Consider the following 19,878-nt stretch of genomic DNA (forward strand, 5'->3'; position numbering starts at 1 on the left):
CTTTGCACTGAGGGGTGCCGCTAAACAGACAGGCACTGGAGTTCCTACGCAGAATTCGTGAGTTTTACTATGTAAGTATTCATGGACGGCCATCAATTCCTCCCGATAAAGTGGTGAAACATACGTCGAAAACTCCTGGAATTAATGCAAGAACCGTAGTAAGTAAGGGAGTATTACTACAAAACTTGGAAGATACTGAAGTGAGCCGTAATGATTCCGAGCTGTCTGGATCAAATAATACATTTTTAACGACCCCAGGAAAGAAGAAAAAGCAGCCTAGTCCTATCAAAGATTTAGATTCTTTCCAGACTGATGCAATTCACAGGCATGTTTATGCTTACTACAGCAGAAAAGTGTATCCAACTGTAGCTAAGTTATTAGTCTCTTTAAAAGAAAGTGAATTCTTCAGGGATGGTAAAACATCACTAAAAATTGTGCTAAAAAATATGGGTTTCCGGTACAAAACGCTAGACGGACGCAAAGTACTGTTAGAAAGGGCACATATTGTTACTGCTCAAAGCATTTTCTTGCATAAAATTGTGAGCAGAGACATTCATTCCATAATTTGGCTAGACGAAAGGTGGGTTAATGCTGGGGAAGCTGTCAGTAAATGCTGTACAGATAACACACCCAGAAGTAGCGACCATCAGCCGACGGGAAGAGGAGCTATATTAATTGTGGTCCATGCAGGCTCCTCCAGTGGTTTTGGCCCTGATGCACTTTTAGTTTTTAGATCAAAAAACACTGGTGATTATCATGAAGATATGGATCACACACGATTTGTTGAGTGGTTCAGGAACCTTTTAAAACAATTTGCTATGCCTACAACAATCGTAATGGACAATGCTCCATATCACTCGGTGATACTGCACAAAGCCCCAACCACAAATGATCGGAAAGAAGTTATGGTGCAGTGGTTACAGGCTCGAATATTGCAGCAGATATGAGTATGACAATGTAGTAGACGAAATTGCCAAGGAGCAGGGTCATAATGTAATAAGGCTGCCACCATATCACTGCCATTTCAACCCTATTGAGTTAGTACGGAGTGATGTACAAATGTACGTAAGAAACAACAACAAGTCCTTTACAATAACAGAGGTGGAAAAGCTGTTGCGTGAAGCTCTTGTGACTGTGAACGCAGCCTCATGGAGAAAAAAAGTTGAGCACGTCAAGAAGCTTATACGAGCAGCATAGACAATAGAAGGTATTATCCGTGGCCATGAACAATTAATGATTTGTCTTGCTGATGAGGATGAACACTGTTTTGACGATGAATCGGACAACAGTGACGATCGCAAGCTGGATGGAATTGCGTCATTATCGATGTAAACTGGTGAATGAAAAATTACTAATATTGGTTATTTATTGCAATCTCAGTTATTTTGTAAACTATGTATAGTATTGATTTTAAAGCATCAGTCGCCAGATGCTTGTTTTCTGTATTTCTTTGCCCCGTTATCGAAAGGATGTGCATTGTTATGCTTTTACATGCATTATTATACAGTTGTTTACTTCCTGCCATTGTAGAATAACTAAAAACGAGTTTTTATATACTCTGTAATTGCTCAATTGCTTGCATTTATGAGGCAGGGCGGAAAACTGTATCGTCTGCTGTGTGTATAGAGGCTGCTGTTGAATCACTATTACAATATAGTCAACCTAACTTGACAAAAAGCGAACTGTCGAGTGCAATGTTTTGCTGGCGCAGGTATAATGGACTATTAAGTAGAGAAGTAATAAGTAGCCTAGTAGCATAAGATGAAGTCTAGAAAATGATATAAATGTGGTCTCTGAACCTCTGGGGTTACGTCACCTGAGACTCTTCTGGTGGAAACTTGTCCTGTAAGTATGAAAAGGTACACATGGCTTTGGAATCTCGGTTGGAGATTTATCCCAAGTGGGAACCCAGAGGGCTGGGTATTCTCACAGACAGGGGTAGTGTAGTATCACTTCGAGTATAATGGTAAAGCACTGAAAATCACAGTAAGCATGCTGTCTATTTATGGTGAGGGAGGCCAGGCTCAGCTCGGTAAAATCTGCCAACACAGTGATAAGATTCTTGCAGTGGAAGCGTGGGGATTTCTCCGACAGGTTTCTGTAGTGTTGTCAAAAACATGAAGTGGGTCATTGGCATAACAAGTGTGCTGCTATCCTTTGTAAATGGCTTCAATTTTGGTAGCAGATTCATTTGCAGCCCAGGAGTACTATCGAGACACGGATGTTACGGCTGACGAGGGTACGAGGTGAGCTGCCAGCTGCAGCAACCAGTTCGAGCTTCTGTCGCTGTACCTGCCTCCTGCACTAAGCTGTGGCACAACAGGGCTATTCTGGGCCCAATCCATCAGCAAGCCGGAGTCCTGACCAGGGGAGCAGGGAGCCAGCCAGTTGAAATTCAGGCACGGTACCTGCCTCTCACAATTGCCGGTGCAGGGTCGCTGCTGCGCCACACACTATCGCCCACTGAGCGACAGCCATTCACCGGGGAGCTGGCTGCCACTGCAAGAATCTCAACTCCCTCCGAGCACCGCTGACTGTGTGTGTGTGTGTGTGTGTGTGTGTGTGTGTGTGTGTGTGTGTGTGTGTGTACAACTCATGTCAACGAGTTGCGTGCCGTGTACTGGGCACTTGTGTCACCAGTCCCACCTCACAATGTCTTCAGGCAGGTCCCATTCCTTGAAGCTGCCATGGATTCTGACAGCTGGCATCAGTTCCATCAGCCGTTTCACACCCCCGGGCACACGTCGACACCACTTGACATTCAGGTTCCTGTGAAAAATGTGGAAATTCTGCTGTTATTGTGTCAATGTCATCATCCACCAGAGGTACTTTTGCACTGTAAATGGTACAGGCCAATTATTTTAATCACTACGCACAGGTACATGCTAAAACAAAAAAGTGTGAAAGGTAGCTGAAGGAGGTAGACGAAAGAAACTGACAAGGAGAGAAAGAGGGTTATCAAAGAACAAAGGTATAAGGTTGTAGAAAATGCAAGTGTAATAACACATGTTTACATTTAGTAACACTTGTTTACATTTAGTAAACTACAGTGATGTAATCACGATGTTACTCACAGGAGAGAGTGACCCAGGAGGGATCACTGGATAGAAGAATGGGGTGGAAGGTTGATTCTCATCTGCATCATTCAGACAATCTCATATTTGAGGACAGGATCCACAAAGAACACATTTGAAGTCAAATTTACAACTAGCACATTGGTGCTCTAAGCAAGCTGTCACTGGTCTCCTTCGCTAAAGAGCACAATAGATGGTAGCCCTTCACTTGCTAGAAGAAGAAGAAGAAGAAGAAGAAGAAAGCTGTGCACTAGTTACAGCTGGTATACAATGCAACTGCATTCACAGGCGGTTGTCCTGGGTGTGATAGGGTAAGATATGCCTCTGGTGGGACTGGATGAAGACAGGTCTCCTATCTGGGTATCCCACATCAAGATGACCCATGTGCAAGGGGTTAGGGATAGGTGTGACTCAAGGATAGCCCAGGACCTTTCTTCCATTAAATGTACACTGAAATACAAGTTTGTGAGAGGTGAGAATGATTTTGAGAAGTGCGTGCTTTGGTACAGTGGAAGGCAGTTGAAGTTCTAGTAAAGGATGCGGTTATGTGGTACCTGATGGAGTGATGCTTGGTGATTAGGAGAGTGCTGATTTACAGCTCATTTGCAGGAACAGTTGGATACACAAAGGCATGTGCTGATATGGCACGGATCTGTTTGTGGACTACATTTGGAGGTAGTTCCTCTCCATAAAGGTCTTAGAAGAAGGTGGGTAAGAGAGTGTTGGCAACAGAGGAGAGGAAACTGATGGATGAGTGGAAAAAATGCGGAAAAGGACAATGGCGCATGAGGTGGTCATCTATGGAGTGGTTAAGGCTAAGAAGAGAAGCATGATGCAAACTATCTGGAGGGTCAATAAAGAAGGAAAGACACTGGGAACATGCAGGATATCAAGAAGATGTGGATTAAGGTTTTGAAGAGGTACTAAACCCAAATGAAAACACAGACAAGGAAAATGAGGAGCATGGAATACAGAGGATGTCGAGATCGACCTAACCTGGACACAAGTAAAGAAAGCAATAAAGACCACAAAAGTAGGAAAAATGCCTCTAATAAATGTGCTGATAGTACTGGGTTATTACTGACAAGGTATCAAATCAAATTAGGGAAAAAGGAACGTGCCTTGTGGTGTCATATGTACCAATTCCTCCTATTAGTCATCTGGAATGGTGAGTTTGGCAATGGAGCGAAGTATGTTGGGGTAAATAGTGTCAGGGAACACCAACAGATGAATATAGGAAGCAGGTTCAAATGGATGTACGTTAAGGTACAGATGAAAAGGCTTGTACAAGATTGACTACTGTGGAAACCTATACAGGGTGTATCCATGGACAGGGGAAAAAAAAAATTCCAGATTTTTCCCGGATTTCCTGGTTGAAAATACACTATCTCTCGAGTGAAAATGCACTTTTTCTGTGTTAAGTGACAGTATACTTTTCCTTGGCACTGTGAAACGTATCAATCCTTTGATTGTTTATGGTTTTATACAACATAGAATTTCCTGGCACTTAAGAAAATGAAACTCCGGGGAAAAAACATGTTTTGGAAAGATCTTTGATGTGCAGCAACATCTACACTACATATTTTTGTGTTGTTGTTGTTGTTGTTGTTGTTGTTGTCTTTAGTCCTGAGACTGGTTTGATGCAGCTCTCCATGCTAATCTATCCTGTGCAAGCACCTTCATCTCCCAGTACCTACTGCAATCTACATCCTTCTGAATCTGCTTAATCTCTTGGTCTCCCTCTACGATTTTTACCCTCCAAACTGCCCTCCAATGCTAAATTTGTGATCCCTTGATGCCTCAGGACATGTCCTATCAACCGATCCCTTCTTCTAGTCAAGTTGTGCCACAAACTTCTCTTCTCCCCAATCCTATTCAACACCTCCTCATTAGTTACGTGATCTACCCAACAAAAGTAAAACGAGGATAATGGAATGTAGTCGAATTAAGTTGGGTGATGCTGAGGGAATTAGATTAGGAAATGAGTCACTTAAAGTAGTAAAGGAGGTTTGCTATTTGGGGAGCAAAATAACTGATGAAGTAGAGAAGGTATAAAATGTAGACTGGCAATGGCAAGGAAAGCGTTTCTGAAGAAGAGAAATTTGTTAACATCGAGTATAGATTTAAGTGTCAGAAAGTTGTTTCTGAAAGTATTTGTATGGAGTGTAGCCATGTACGGAAGTGAAACATGGACAATAAATAGTTTGGACAAGAAGAGAATAGAAATGTGGTGCTACAGAAGAATGTTGAAGGTATAAATTCGAATTCCACCAAACACTACATGTTACTTTCCGAAGCATTGAAATCGAGATTGTGACGCGCTTTTGTAAGCCAGTCACAGCATGTGTCACATGATCTCGACAGCTGATGTCAGCAAATGACACGTGATGAAGTCGCCAATAGCGAGATCACTCTTAAGTAGCGCGAACACACAAATAAGAAAAGTTAATGGTTTAAATTAATATACACATTGTTGCTACAAGAAAGAAAAGCGGCCACATATAATACTGGTCTCGAAGATTAATAAGCTGCGGAGAAGCTAAGCTTCCACATATAATGTTGATCTTTTTTGCGCATGGTACACTTTAAGATACATCACATAAATGAGCCAGTAAAATTTTCAATAACGACGTAAATGTCTGATCTTCTGGGCTCGAAATTCCTCTAGATAGCCGTCCCCAAAGAGTTGATTTTTAAATGAGAGTCAAACACTCTGCGATTTAAGAAATTCGTTGTACACCCTCGCACATAGTTCATCTTGCATAAATGGAAATTTACATCGAAAGTAATGCTTTTCAAACCACCATTCGCAGTATTTTCCGGTGACCTGTTAGAAATAGGTTCGTTTCAGCAGTCGACAGAGTGCGCCAGATAACAGGTGTCGTTGTGCTTGCACAGCTACGATGACGCCGGAAGCCCATATGTTCGTACGTGTAAAACATTAAAAGATCTTACATTAAAACGAATCTAATGTAAACAGCTGTCATGTCATGCGCATCGCAGGTAATTTGTTGTTAAGAAGAATTGCATAGTCTTCCTAAAGCCTTTGACACAGTTTGCCATTGCCAGACGCTTGTATGAGTACTGTGTTTTGTTGTCGTATATGGCACATTTCCTTTGCAACTTGAGTTTTATTTTCTTTTTTTTTTTTCTCTCGCTCGTGTTTTGTTGCTGCAGTATTATACTGCAGAAGTGGGATACAGTAATATTCTCTGTTAGAGTACTGGTTCTCACCAGTCAAAAATCACAAAAATTTAACTCAAAACTAAAACAATGTAAAATTCCCGGGCTTTTCCCAGATCTCCCGGGTCGTATACACCCTGCAATATCAAATACTTCTTTGGACTGAAGAGCATAACAATAGTAACTCTCATCTAGTTAAATTATGTATGTGTTATTATTTACTATATCATGGCTGACTTATTGGTGAAAGTTACATCAGACTTGTTCAGTATCACATAAACATTACAACATTTTGATTTCTCGGATCAATAAAATATAATAAAGGGTTATCCAGAAAATAATGTGTTCCCTCCTTCCCTCTTTTTTTAAACCATTGATCAGCTATGTTAGCACAATTTCCACGCCTCATAAGCTTTCCGGAGTTCCTCAAACAACCTGCTCTTCACAACAAAAGCCATCAAAGTAGCTTGCAGACTGTCTGACTCGAGATGCTTTCCTTTGAGGTCCCTTTGCAGCCAAGGGAACAAAATATAGTATGCCACGGCCAGGTCGAGACTACAGGGCCGCAGTGGCACTGTTGTCACGTTGATACAAGTCACACAGGACATGACAACAAAGGTGGCTCGAGACAGCGCATTGTCACGGTGCAGTTTCCACAATGTGCAGAACTTCTTTCAGATGTGGATGACGTGTGATTCAGTATCTTGAGCACTGCCTTGAAAAACTGGACACCGTCAGTCTGGCCATTGGGTATAAACTCATCGTGCACTATCCCCTTCACATTAAAAAACAAAATCATGAGCATAGACTTTACTGGAACTTGTTTATGCAAGCCTCTTTCTGGTGAGCTGACAACACTGTGTGCCATTCCGCACTCCACCTCCAACTCCAGGTCATATTGAAAGACCCGTAACTCATCCCCAGTGATCATAGTAAATTGGTATCCTCTCAGAGAGTTGATCGATCTCTTCCTTTCACACACTGGTCAAAAGTGAGCACAAGTTTTGCACAAATTTTCTGAACGACCGAGTCTTCCAATACAACATCACAAGCAACTGTTTTCGGACGTCCAATATTTCTGACATCAAGCTAACACTCATTCGGCTGTCTGAACTCACTCATTCGGCTGTCTAAACTCAGTGACTGGCATACACGAGTCACGGTCGTCCGTTCACAGTGTTGACGGGCATACCACGTGGGCCTCGTTTAATACATCCTGCCAACCTTCTCTAAACACCTTGAGCCACCTGTATATGCAAACTGAAAAGGCAATCAGCTCAAAAGGCTTCCTTAAGCATTCCAGAAGTTTCCAGCAGTGTCTTGTTGAACTTCACACAAAATTTTGCTGTAGATCACTGCTCTAAAGAATTCTCCCTTGTAAGTTTGACGCGACCACTAATCAGAGGTTCACTGAAAAAGCTGTATTAACACTCCAAGAGCAAGGAGGCAATTGAGCGACTTACTGCTGAAAAGCTAAGGTAATCCCCCCCCCCCCCTCCCCAGATGGTATGACTGCTATGCAGCATAGTCGTGTCACAAAAAATTGTGATACATTACTTTCTGGATACACCCTGTACAACACAGAGGGATATACGGTTATAACATTAAGACATTGTCTGCTTTCCAATCATGGAGCTGTTACTTTCAAGCAGTTCCTCAGATGGTTCCTCAATGCCTCACTACTAATTCCGTCTTTGGCATAGATACGATAGTTTGGGGAACGATAAGAACAAAGAGTTCACTCAAGACCCAGTACCAGAACAACTCACCTTCTCTGAGGTGGGAGGAGATTTGGTCTCTCTCAGTCTCAAAACAATTGGTTCTCTTCCCTCCTGGGATTTTACTGATGTCCCCTTCATTTTCAATCTTCCCAAAACTTCCTATCCCTATCCCAAGGAAGGAACTACTGTCAGTTCCTAAAGCTAGAATAGTGCGTATATTTATAATATATGCCTATTGCAGCACTGGTATTTCAAAAGATGAAGATACACACTAGCTACCAACTGCGGCATATATAAAAACCATTCAGATCAATATGTAAAACCTTTCAGAACACTATTAGCACTTTGACATTTTCTTACCTGAGACTTACAAGCTTGCTTGCAAACTGATCAAATGGAACTCCAGTAACTATGGAATTCTGCAGTGACAGGCGGCGCAAGTTGGACAATTTGACAATACTACTTAGACCCGGTTCCAATTTTGGAAAATTCATTTCTTCCATGATTAATGTATGAAGTCGTGGTAGGCCGGTGAGGAAAGGGATTAGAGCCCCACCAAGAGCTTTGCAACATGACACATCCAATCTGAAACAAACCATAAGAGTGATATCATTTATGCAGATATTAATGGGCAGTGAAACACTCAACAATTAGCCATCGTCTGCAGAAACCAGCGTCTTTGATGTAAATCGTGAAATTATGAACATATCTGTAATAAGGTGTCAAACCATTAAATTACAATATAATACAGGTGTAGGGACATGACATACTTAGGAACTGGTTCCAAAATTAACAGGACAGTTAAATCTGACTGACTGTATCCATAACTACTAAATATTTTACAATGTTGTATACTAGATGTAACTTATAACATGCTCGCCACAACGCAAAATATCTAGAATTCATAAGAGGGTCTGACGGCACTTACCTTGTCAGGTTAAATAAATACACAAAGTTAAGAAGCTTTTTCATCACCTGTATATTGCTGAAACCACATTCACAAGATGCTGCAGTCATTGAGACTGCCAGAAATAACCTAATATCAGAACGCGTGCAGCAGCACACATACCTAATATGCTCCAAAACGCCATGGGTCAAAATGGGATTTTCCAGTGCCCTTACCTCAGGTTCTATTGATGATGAAAAGGTATAGTCAAGTGTTTTAGATAACTCTTGGGATAGGGACCATTTGTAAACTCAACAGGATTGTCTGATTGTCACCATCCTGCAGTACAAGGTCAAAGTATGAATATTACGTACTTCCTCCTGCTAAGGCAAATGAAGGAAATTGTTTGGTTCTTTTTGAATTTGATGTGGTCTATGGTGAGCTTGACGGGACTTATGGAGGCAACATTAGTTCATGTGTGGTTCCTTGTCCCCAACCCCCTCCCAAAAATGGTGTTTCTTTTACTATATTTCTGCCTTCAACAGTGGACCTAAACCTAACCGACGATTCCAAGACAGCAATGCACAGAAAGGAATGAAATTTTTACAATATACTCCCTAGATCCCGATCCCCAACAATCTTGAAAATTTTCTTAGTAACAAAGCCAACTGCTCCAATTTTAATGGCATATTATCTGGGCATTTATCTAAACGAGTCATCTTCCCATTTTTAAAAAAAAAAAAAAAAAAAAAAAAACTTTATTAGTTATCAACAAATGCCCATTTTTTTCTTACACAAAAACCCAGCCATACATTCAGAGATATCTATGCAGCAAATGGCTGTAATTTTTATAATGTATTCCTAAGATCTCAATCTCTAACAACCTTCAAATTATCTTCATATCTTTACCCTACTTGTGCAAGTAAAATCTGGTGTGAGGCAAAAATGTACAATAGTTTATAAAGTGATGTAGCACAAAGAAACAGGCTGTAAAGTGTCTCCATTATGTATAAACCCCACGTTGTACTGAAACATACAAGAAAATTTTTGGCACCTAAAACACAGTCTGAGGTGTAAATTTAGTTTTGTGCTATTTCAATTTCACATAAGTAAACTAACTATATTTTACTGACCAATATATTTCTTTTCATGTGACTTACATGCCCTTCTGCAGCTGGGAAAAGAAGGGAAACAGCAGAAAAATGCTACTGTCAGAGCACAAGAAATGCAAAAATGTTCCTGCTTATTTTTAAAAGACAGGCTGTAAAGTGGGATACAAGGTGTCTTCTTCTTCCTTCCTCAGCATCTTTAAAAATTTTCTAAAAAATTTGACATGCAAACATATTCAACTTTTGACACTGACAGGGAAGAAGACAGTGGCAGTGGCAAAGAGACATAAAGCTAATAAATACTGACGATGGTAGACATAACAGCGTGAGAGAAAGAGGTACTAGTGGCAGCTGAACACAGTTGACATGGACAGAACAATGCTGCAACAAGAGTAATGGAGACAGTGCCAGGGAGGAGGAATAAAGGTAAGAAGAAGAAACTGGAAGTGGGTGAGAGTCAGTGATAATGAGGGAGTGTATACGACAAAGACAATGAGAAACGACAATAGCAATAGGAAGGAAGGAATGAGAGATTGGCAGTGAGAGAGCAAGAGGAGACTGTAGCAGTAGGGCAGAACAAAGGTGACTGTGGCTGTGACGGGAGACAATGACAGGGAGGGGGGGGGGGGGGGGGGGGGAAGAGAGAGAGAGAGAGAGAGAGAGAGAGAGAGAGAGAGAGAGAGAGAGACAGAGACAGAGGGGGGGGGGGGAGGGGGGGGGAGAGGGGGGGGAGAGAGGGAGAGAGAGAGAGAGAGAGAGAGAGAGAATGAGTTGGACTGAAAGAGCAATTGAGTGAGTAAGTAAGTAAGTGAAACAGGGAGTAGAGTGAAGGGTATGAGAGCTGTTGACTTGTGGGTGTGAGTGAGTTAAAGTCAGATGAGCTTTTGGGAGTTTGAGGTGAATTGCATGTTAAAAACGGGCGAATATGTTTGTATGCCAAAATTTAGTGTGAAAATTTTAAAGGTGCTTGGAAAGGTAGAATGAGGCAGCCGCTACTTTCCAGTCGGACACACTTAAATAAACACGAACATGTTCGCATTTTTTGTGCTCCGAAAGGAGCATTTTTCCACCATCTGTTTCAATCTTCGTATGAACATCTCTCCACCAACACTGTGGCGCAGTTGTTACAAAACAGGTAACATCCCTGTAATGGACTGACCTGAACACAGTCCTGACCTGAAAGCCATAGCACACCTTTGGGATGTTTTTGGAACGCCGACTTCGTGCCACACCTCACCGACTGACATCAATACATCTCCTCAGTGCAGCTCTCCATGAAGAATGGGGTGTCATTCCCCAAGAAACCTTCCAGCACCTGATTGAACATGTGCCTACGAGAGTAGAAGCTGTCATCAAGGCTAAGGGTGGGCCAATACCATATAGAATTCCAGCATTACCAATGGAGCGCACCATGAACTTTTATGTCATTTTCAGCCAGGTGTCCTGATACTTTTGATCACATAATGTATACACTATGTATTGTCCACCATAATAGATGTATTATTTATATTTTAACTTACTATAGTCAACAAAGTTTGCATCTGCACTATGGCTTGCTCCATTACCGATATTTTTGGCATTACATTACTGTTCTTATAGCAGTAACTGTTGTGGTGTGATGACAGTTACTTTTTTAGCATCATGCCTTTATTTATGTAGTATAGCAATCTCAGGACAGTAAGTTCTATTGTCAGCTGACTAGTCCCATGTTTTGTTTAGCTTCTCAATGGATTTCATGGTTCAGGCATGCATGCCCTTAATGCATTACTTCTTTTCATATTTAAGCATGTTTACGCATTCTTTATTTCGATTCCCTATTTCTGAACATTTATATACTGAGAGATTCTGTGATTTCGGAACATTTCATTACAGTGTGATCACTGTATGCGATACCATTATTTGTGCAACACGACTCAGCGTACTTTTTCAATGAAAGCTTTTCTAATTACTACAATATCGGAAATTTTACTTAATATTATGTTACCATTGTCTGATGCAGTTTTTATTAATACAGCCAATGGGTACATGATACGTTTATGACCAATGTTTGCTTGTCATGCATTTTAGTTTACCATCTTGATATCTTTGATCCCTCTCTTATACATTTTAGTAAGGGGTATGTATGGTTAATTCATTTTAAATAATTTATGTTGCATATCACAGTTGTTGCTTGTTTTAAGCATGATTTTGTCTGTTTATACAGTGAACTGAAGATGGTGCCAGCAAGGCACTGATACTAGCGGTCAAAAGTGTTCTTAATATCAGAAAAATAGGTTTCAAGACACAGTTTTAAAGTGAACCACCCCTACGGTAGATGCCCTAAACTATGACCGCCTAGATGTCGCACGACAGCGGTGCTGCTGAGAAACTGCAAGTAGCTGCTGATTTATCTCCTACTGTAACATCTGATGTGTCAGTTCAACAGGATAATTTACATCCTTCAGATGATATAGGCTATGTTTATCTAATTTGTCTTGTGTACGTTAGGAAAACAGGAGCCATAGGCAGGTGACAGTTGTAGTGCTTTCCAACTTTATGAAGAAGAGCAGATAATGACAGCACTGCACAAATGTTGAAATGCAGACAATAGTGAATTGTTATTCTATTGTGCACATTTACCTGCTCCTGCATCCACGTACATACAAGGCATGTTTTTTAAGTAAGTACCATTTTGAAATTAAAAAAGGACATGCTAAGATATCTCACTAATTTTATTTTTATATGAAAGCCTGTACCTCAATCTACTTTTCTACATAATTTCCGTCAATATTGAGGCACTTGTCATAATGTTGTACCAGATTCTGAATACCCTCCTCATAGAAGTCTGCCGCCTGACTTGTTAACCACTGCATCACCACTGTTTTGACTTCGCCATCGTCTTCGTCATAGCCATCGTCTTCGTCATAGCCATCGTCTTCGTCATAGCCATCGTCTTCGTCATAGCCATCGTCTTCGTCATAGCCATCGTCTTCGTCATAGCCATCGTCTTCGTCATAGCCATCGTCTTCGTCATAGCCATCGTCTTCGTCATAGCCATCGTCTTCGTCATAGCCATCGTCTTCGTCATAGCCATCGTCTTCGTCATAGCCATCGTCTTCGTCATAGCCATCGTCTTCGTCATAGCCATCGTCTTTGTCGTCGCCTCGTAATGAGACAATCAATGCAGCAGCTTACCGTAAGACATTGCACAATCTGCACCGTACAATTCAAATCAGAACAAAAGACATGGCAAGTTGAGCAAGGGCATTGTTTTGCTGCAAGACAATGCCCGTCCGCATGTGGTGAATCAGCCCAAAGGTCTCATCACGTCTTTTCGATGGGAAACTCGAAATCATCCTTCGTACAGCCCCGATCTTGCACTTGAAGAAACACCTGGGCAGTCAGCGTCTTCAAGACGATGACGAAGTCAAAATAGTGGTGATGCAGTGGTTAACGATTCAGGTGGCCGACTTCTATGAGGAGGGTATTCAAAAACTGGTACAACGTTATGGCAAGTGCCTCAATATTGATGGAAATTATGTAGAAAAGTGGATTAAGAAACAGGCTTTCACGTAAAAATAAAATTACTGAGATATCTTAGCACACCTTTTTTTAAATTTCAAAACGGTACTTACTTAAAAAACACGCCTCATATATATGAATTCCCATAGCCATCAGGCCTTCCCAACCGCCAGGCATAAATGAATGCCCTAGCTGTCTGGAAGTTCTGCCTGCCGGATGTACATGTATACCCGTAGCTATCTGGGGGCATACACTTGTGCTTGTAGCCACAAAAGGATTAAGTTCTACTTTGGCGGACTGTAATACCGATCGGCTAAAGGAGTGACTTCAGTCCCACCTATGAGTGGTTTCCACGAACGTAAATCGAGTTACTCGTGAATTTCCAAGACAAGTATGAAAACAAGACCAATTACTTATTTATTTGTGTTTCAGTTTATTCAACAAGTAGTAAAAGACTTTTGTGATCCAAGTTGGGGAATAGAAAATGAACAAACCTGAACTCAACACTAATTCTACCTTTGTACCTCCAATTGCTTGGAGAGACTTTCTTCACTGACAATCATGTGCCTAAAAGAAAGTGTGACTTCACCTTCAATACCATCAATCAGGCTGAAAGATGAAACATCTCTTTAGACAATTTCCGAAAAAGATTCAGAATGCATGACGAGCTATACCCCTCCAGCCCTACTGGAGGACTTAATAAGCTCAAACATGGCCTTCTTGAGTGATATTAGAGCCTGAACTGCAATTTTGACCAAAACAGTTAATTAATTAGTATCACAACTGTTTTGAGTCTGCTGCTTCACCACTCAACGTTTCATTTCTCAATCAGATATTGTATTTCCACTGTGGAACAAAGTAAAATATAAAGCTTACATTTCAAGACGTTGCAGACGGTAGATCTCCGAGAAGGCAAAATCAGACAGCTTATCGGCACCCCAGAGGTAGAGTTCACGTAAAGCGGGGCACCCACGACAGATGGCAATTACTGTGGCATCGTCCAGGGCAGATGAACAACGTAGATCCAGTGCTCTCAGTTTCCGTAGCCTTCCATCCCTTAAACAAACAAAAAAGTACATATTTTACAAATCAATTTTGCTGCATTAGTGAAAAAATTTGCACACCAGTCTGACTTGATCTGCAGAAATTCACTGATATTATCTGAGAAAGCCCTTTATCTATTTAGGACACACAAGGATAGTAAAGCTGTAATAAGTTGTGTGAGAATAGGAAGAAAACAGGATGGCAGATAGAGAGAAATGATCTGATGCAAGGACATGCACAATCATAGTGTTAATGCATTTACCACACAACTTACTTAAATGCTAGAGCAGCTGTACCAGGTGATGGGTCAATCCACCCCATTTTAAGTTCCTGCAAATTCTCCATTCTTCCAAGAGCAGTAAAGGCCTCCAGCTCTTCGACGTGAACATCATACTTGTAAAGCCTCAGACGTTCCAAGCCACCAGCACAGGATGCGAGTAGTGGGGTGACACACCTGTGATTCAACAGAAATGCAGCTCAAGATAATTAATTTCCTCTCACAATTCAGAAGTATAAAAAACAGAGAACCTCGTAACTCCAAATTAATGGCGATAAATCTCTATTTCATACAACCACGTTCAGTTTTGATTACTACATCATTTTCAACTGATTAATTACCACCATATTAATTTTATAGAAATTAACACAATATATTGCTACTAATTATCCTGTAGGTATATTCTGTGACTTCGCCAAAGCATCCAACTGTGTAAATTACAAAATTCTGTTTAGCAAACTAAGTCTTTTGGCATTACTGGAATCATTGTATGGACTGTCTCAGGTACATAAATAGCCTGGGAATGGAGGACATAACCTGCAGTCCACCACAGGGAGTCCGCAGTGCCCCACTTTTCCTCCTGACCTACTGAAAAATGACGCCCCATTTTTTTACTACCCTCTGTCTCCTCAATATCCCCTCTCCCCCCAACATCCAATGGCGCAGTAACACCAGCCTCCTATCATTCTTTTAATCGTTAAACGAAAGGGACCAGTCATCCTCATCTTCTGGAGACTGTCCTCAATTTTCAAGCTTTGCCTTCAAATTCCTTTAAAACTGATGAGGACAATAAATATCTTCAATTTCTTATTTTTGTCCTCAAATTTTGAAATTTCCTAAAATAACTTAAGTACGGACAATGTACTTAACTTTTTAAACTACAACTGAACATACAAATGCAATCAAATTTGCAACAATTATTTAATTGCAAGAAAATGCAGTATGCACTAAACATGCAAATTATACTGAGGCAAAAGCTTGCAAGCACAACGCGCACAATTTCTAAAATTATGTCTCATTGATGAACAAGTTGTCACCCTCTCTTCCTAGTTATTATTTGCGTATACGCCAAATTTTAAGAAAACAACATCTAATTTGTCATCTTGATTAATTGGGTTTCTGCCGGTTATTCGCATCTTTCCTGCAGTAAAGACGTGAATAACTGACAGAAAGCTGATTAAACAAGATGACAATGCCTCATTGGGAAAGCGTGTAGAATTATAACAGTTAATTTGTTTGTGGAAAGACAATGTAATTCTTTTCTCGTGCTGCGAGTCTCAAATTCCCACAGACAGACCGACACAGACAGGCATATGCTCATTTTCATGTAGGCATACCATTATCTGTATTTATCTGTTACTTGTTTTAGGTATACTGAAAGACAAGTATAAAATCTAGCTTGTGAGGGGGTGGCTGTTTGTCCTCGGGGGAGGGGAGGGGAACACCATACAGAAACTTTAAATATAACTGACACTTCATAAATTATCTGCAGGGACAGAAACAAAAAGAGGGACTGAGGGAGGTGCGGCATCAAACTGTAACGTGACTGCAAGCCACGGCACGTGCCTCACTCCAGCACTTGACTGACACGAATTGAGGTCATGTTCATTTCTGTTTCATACTCAATAGCAGCTGCTTTAGATTTGAGCTATGCAGAAGCAACATTTTTACTTTCATCAAAGAAGCCCCTGACACAACTGACTTTCTTGTTCAACCTATTACTCGAGACAGGTGAGTGTATTGCAGCACCCCTGGTGTTCTATTCCTGGACTGAGTCTTATCTGTTTTGAGTGGTTGTTGTGACTCACCGATCTTTCAAAGTGCCGCCGCGCAGTTACACGCATCCTCTACATGCGGCGCTGTCTGCCAGCCATGCAGCAGCAGCGCCACCTAAGCGGCCAGCCAGCTAGTGGCTGCTAGACTTGGACTCAGTTATGATTTGACTGTTAAAGTGTACACACGTCTTACTCTGTTTACTTGATCTGCGACTTTCATGTATTGCGTCGTCCTTGAAATATATTTATTCAACTTGAAGTTATAACAATTGGCGACGAGGATGGGATTTTTCTTTTCCATTGTTCACCCACATGTTTCCATGGCTACTTTAGAGCAACTATTGCAAGGTCTCATAGAACAGCAAACACTTCTCACAAATGCGATTCGTGATTTTGTCGCGGCATCAAATGCGGGACGTCTCTCGTCATAGTCTCTACCTCCTTTTCCTCCTTACGATGAGACGGTGGAAGACTGGTCTGATTATGAAAAACGTCTTTGACAGCACTTCTTGGCATTTCATGTCGCAGGCGAACAAACATGTATGTCTCTGTTCCTTTGATGGATTTCATGTTGACGCAATTGGCTCCTTTGAAAGATCCTGCGCCTTTGTCCTTTGCTGAAATGTGCTCACTTCTGTCTGTCTATTTTCAAAAGCAAACACATGGGGTAGCCTCTCGTGTTGCCTTTTATTGTTGCCAAAAACAATCGAATCAATCCTATCGCGCTTGGGCTGCTGAACTTCACGGCCTCAGTAGAAAGTGTCAATTTGTTACTGAAGTTCACAAAGAATCCTATGCCGATTCCATGGTATGGGATGCTATTATCCGATCAGCGCCCGACAAAGAAGTTAGGCAACGTGCCCTTCAGTTGGCAAATCCGACTCTAGATGAAGTCCTATCCATAGCTCAGTCTTTTGAAATTTCTCGCGCCGCTGGAGCACAAATAGAGGCATGGGGCATGTCAGGGAAATACAACCTCTGTGCGATGTTGACGAAGCGTGTGGCGTGTCCCCGCCTGCCGACATGGCCGCACCGCAGTACGCTCGCAAGTGCAGCCTCGTCTTAACTGTAAACTAATCTCTAAGAAACTGCAGCAAAACCCACGGCAACTTCCTTCATGTCCGCGGTGTTCTACAAAACATTCACGAGAAGATTGTCCACAACATTGGGCCATGTGTCACAAATGCAAAAAAAAAGGGTCATGTGTCATCCGTTTGCAAATCCGACCGCATACATGTTCATGAACATGACGCTGATTCTGATTCTGTATTGTCTGTCGATTGTACTTCTTCCCTGTCAGGGAAGTTATTCCACACTGTCCAAATACTTGGTCGAAATGTTCACATGCAGGTGGATACTGGTTCTGTTGCCACTATCATCACTTCTCAGACGTATCTTCAGCTGGGTTCTCCAATCCTGTCACCTGTCACTAGGCAATTATGGACGTACAATAAACAGATACTCTCTTGGGACAATTTGATGCTGAGATATCTTACAAATCTGTCATTCGCACTGTTCCCATATTTGTAATCGACTATAGTAACACGGAGAATCTTTTTGGTTTCGATGCCGTTCGCGTTTTTGGGTTCTCCATAGATGACTGTCAATATCGTCTCTGATGCTATTCCTTATGCTCAACTGGATTCCTTGTCGATGACATTTTCGTACCTTTTTTCTCCTGGGTTAGGCCATGCAAATGACTTTGAAGCTCATACCACACGTCAAACCCACTGCTCGGACTAAGTTTTTTCGGGTTCGGCCCATTCCTGTGGCCCTTCGTGATCAGGTCAAACTGGAGCTGGATCGTCTCACTGCTTCAGGGGTCTTGCTTCCTGTCACTTCCAGTGAGTGGTCCTCTCCTGTCATTGTCGTTGCTAAGCCAAATGGTGATATTCGTCTCTGTGGCTATTTCAAAGCCACTGTAAATGCTCAATGCCTTGTCGACACTTACCCTATGCATCGACACTGCTTCCCGGCAGTTTCTGGTCCCTTAACACGCCTTTCGGCCTCTATCAATACCAACGATTGCCATTCGGGGTTGCCAGCATCCCTGCTCTCTTTCAGTGATTCTTGGAACAATTGTTGCTCACTGTCCCTGGGTGCATAAATTACCAGGACAACATTGTTGTCACTGGCTCAACCACTGACGAACATCTTCGAAATCTCTGCACACTTTTTCATGTCTAACAGACTGTCGGTCTTAAGTGTAATCTTCAGAAATCAAAATTTTTTCAGGCATCTATCACGTACTTGGGGTTTCAACTCTCTCGGGATGGTATTCGTCCGCTTCAGCAAACTGTCGCTGCGATCGATGCCCTTCCTCGCCCTACATCTATTAAGGAACTGCAGGCCTTCTTGGGGAAAATAGCATACTATCACAAGTTTTTACCGTCTGCTGCTTCGGTGGCTCAATCGTTGCATCGCCTGTTGCATAAAAACGAGCCTCTTCACTGGTCCGCGTCATGCGATGCGACTTTCCAGAAATTAAAGACTATGCTGAAACAGGCCCCGTGCCTGGCTACTTATCGACCTGGCCACCATCTTGTTCTTGCCACGGACGCCTCTCAATACGGGGTCGGTGCAGTCCTTGCGCACCGTTTTTCTGACGGTTCTGAACAACCCATTGCTTATGCCTCCAAAACGCTCGCAGATGCCCAACAAAAGTATTCTCAAATTGAAAAACAAGCTTTGGCCATTATTTATGCTCTTCATAAGTTTACAGTTTTTCTCTATGGATCCAAATTTCATCTTGTTACAGATCACAAACCACTTGTTTCCTTGTTTCATCCATCAACGTCACTTCCTGACAAGGCTGCACACCGCCTCCAGCATTGGGCTCTTTACTTGTCTCGTTTCAATTATGAGATTCATTTCCGGCCGATGGCTCAACATGCGAATGCTGATGCACTGTCTCGCCTTCCCATGGGTCCTGATCTGGCATTCGATATGGACGAACTTTTGTGTTTCCACCTGGATGTTGCCGAGCAGCGGGTTGTGGACGGGTTCCCCACCACAGGGGACCGGCTGGCGGCAGCTACGGGTCCTGATCCTACCCTCTCAGAGGTTTTACACTGTATTCAGAAGGGTTGGCCAGATCGTCCGTCCGCTAAGACTTCTGATCCGTTGCAGAACTACTACGCTTTGCGTTACCGCCTCACGGCTAGGGATGGTGTTATCCTCCTTTCCACCGAAAATGCTTCGCCGCGTGTTGTGGTACCTGCGTCTTTGCGTGCTTCGGTCTTGCGCCTCCTTCACCAAGGGCACTGGGGTGTGTCTTGCACAAAATCTATGGCGCGCCGTCGTGTGTA

At 42.1% G+C, this 19,878-nt stretch overlaps 1 protein-coding gene across 1 annotated transcript in view; it reads right to left on the minus strand.

Moving 5' to 3' along the window:
* Positions 1 to 19,878, minus strand: part of LOC124552423 (F-box/LRR-repeat protein 2-like) — a 67,808-nt gene that overhangs the window by 18,030 nt on the left and 29,900 nt on the right. The window contains exons 4-7 of the mRNA XM_047126695.1: positions 14,793 to 14,972; positions 14,351 to 14,530; positions 8,339 to 8,563; positions 2,647 to 2,769 (exon numbers count right to left, since the gene is read on the minus strand). Coding sequence (XP_046982651.1) covers positions 2,647 to 2,769; positions 8,339 to 8,563; positions 14,351 to 14,530; positions 14,793 to 14,972 — 708 coding nt within the window. The remainder of the gene's footprint in view (positions 1 to 2,646; positions 2,770 to 8,338; positions 8,564 to 14,350; positions 14,531 to 14,792; positions 14,973 to 19,878) is intronic.

The sequence above is a fragment of the Schistocerca americana genome, chromosome 10 (genome assembly GCF_021461395.2).
Source record: "Schistocerca americana isolate TAMUIC-IGC-003095 chromosome 10, iqSchAmer2.1, whole genome shotgun sequence".
Taxonomy (NCBI): Eukaryota; Metazoa; Arthropoda; class Insecta; order Orthoptera; family Acrididae; genus Schistocerca; species Schistocerca americana.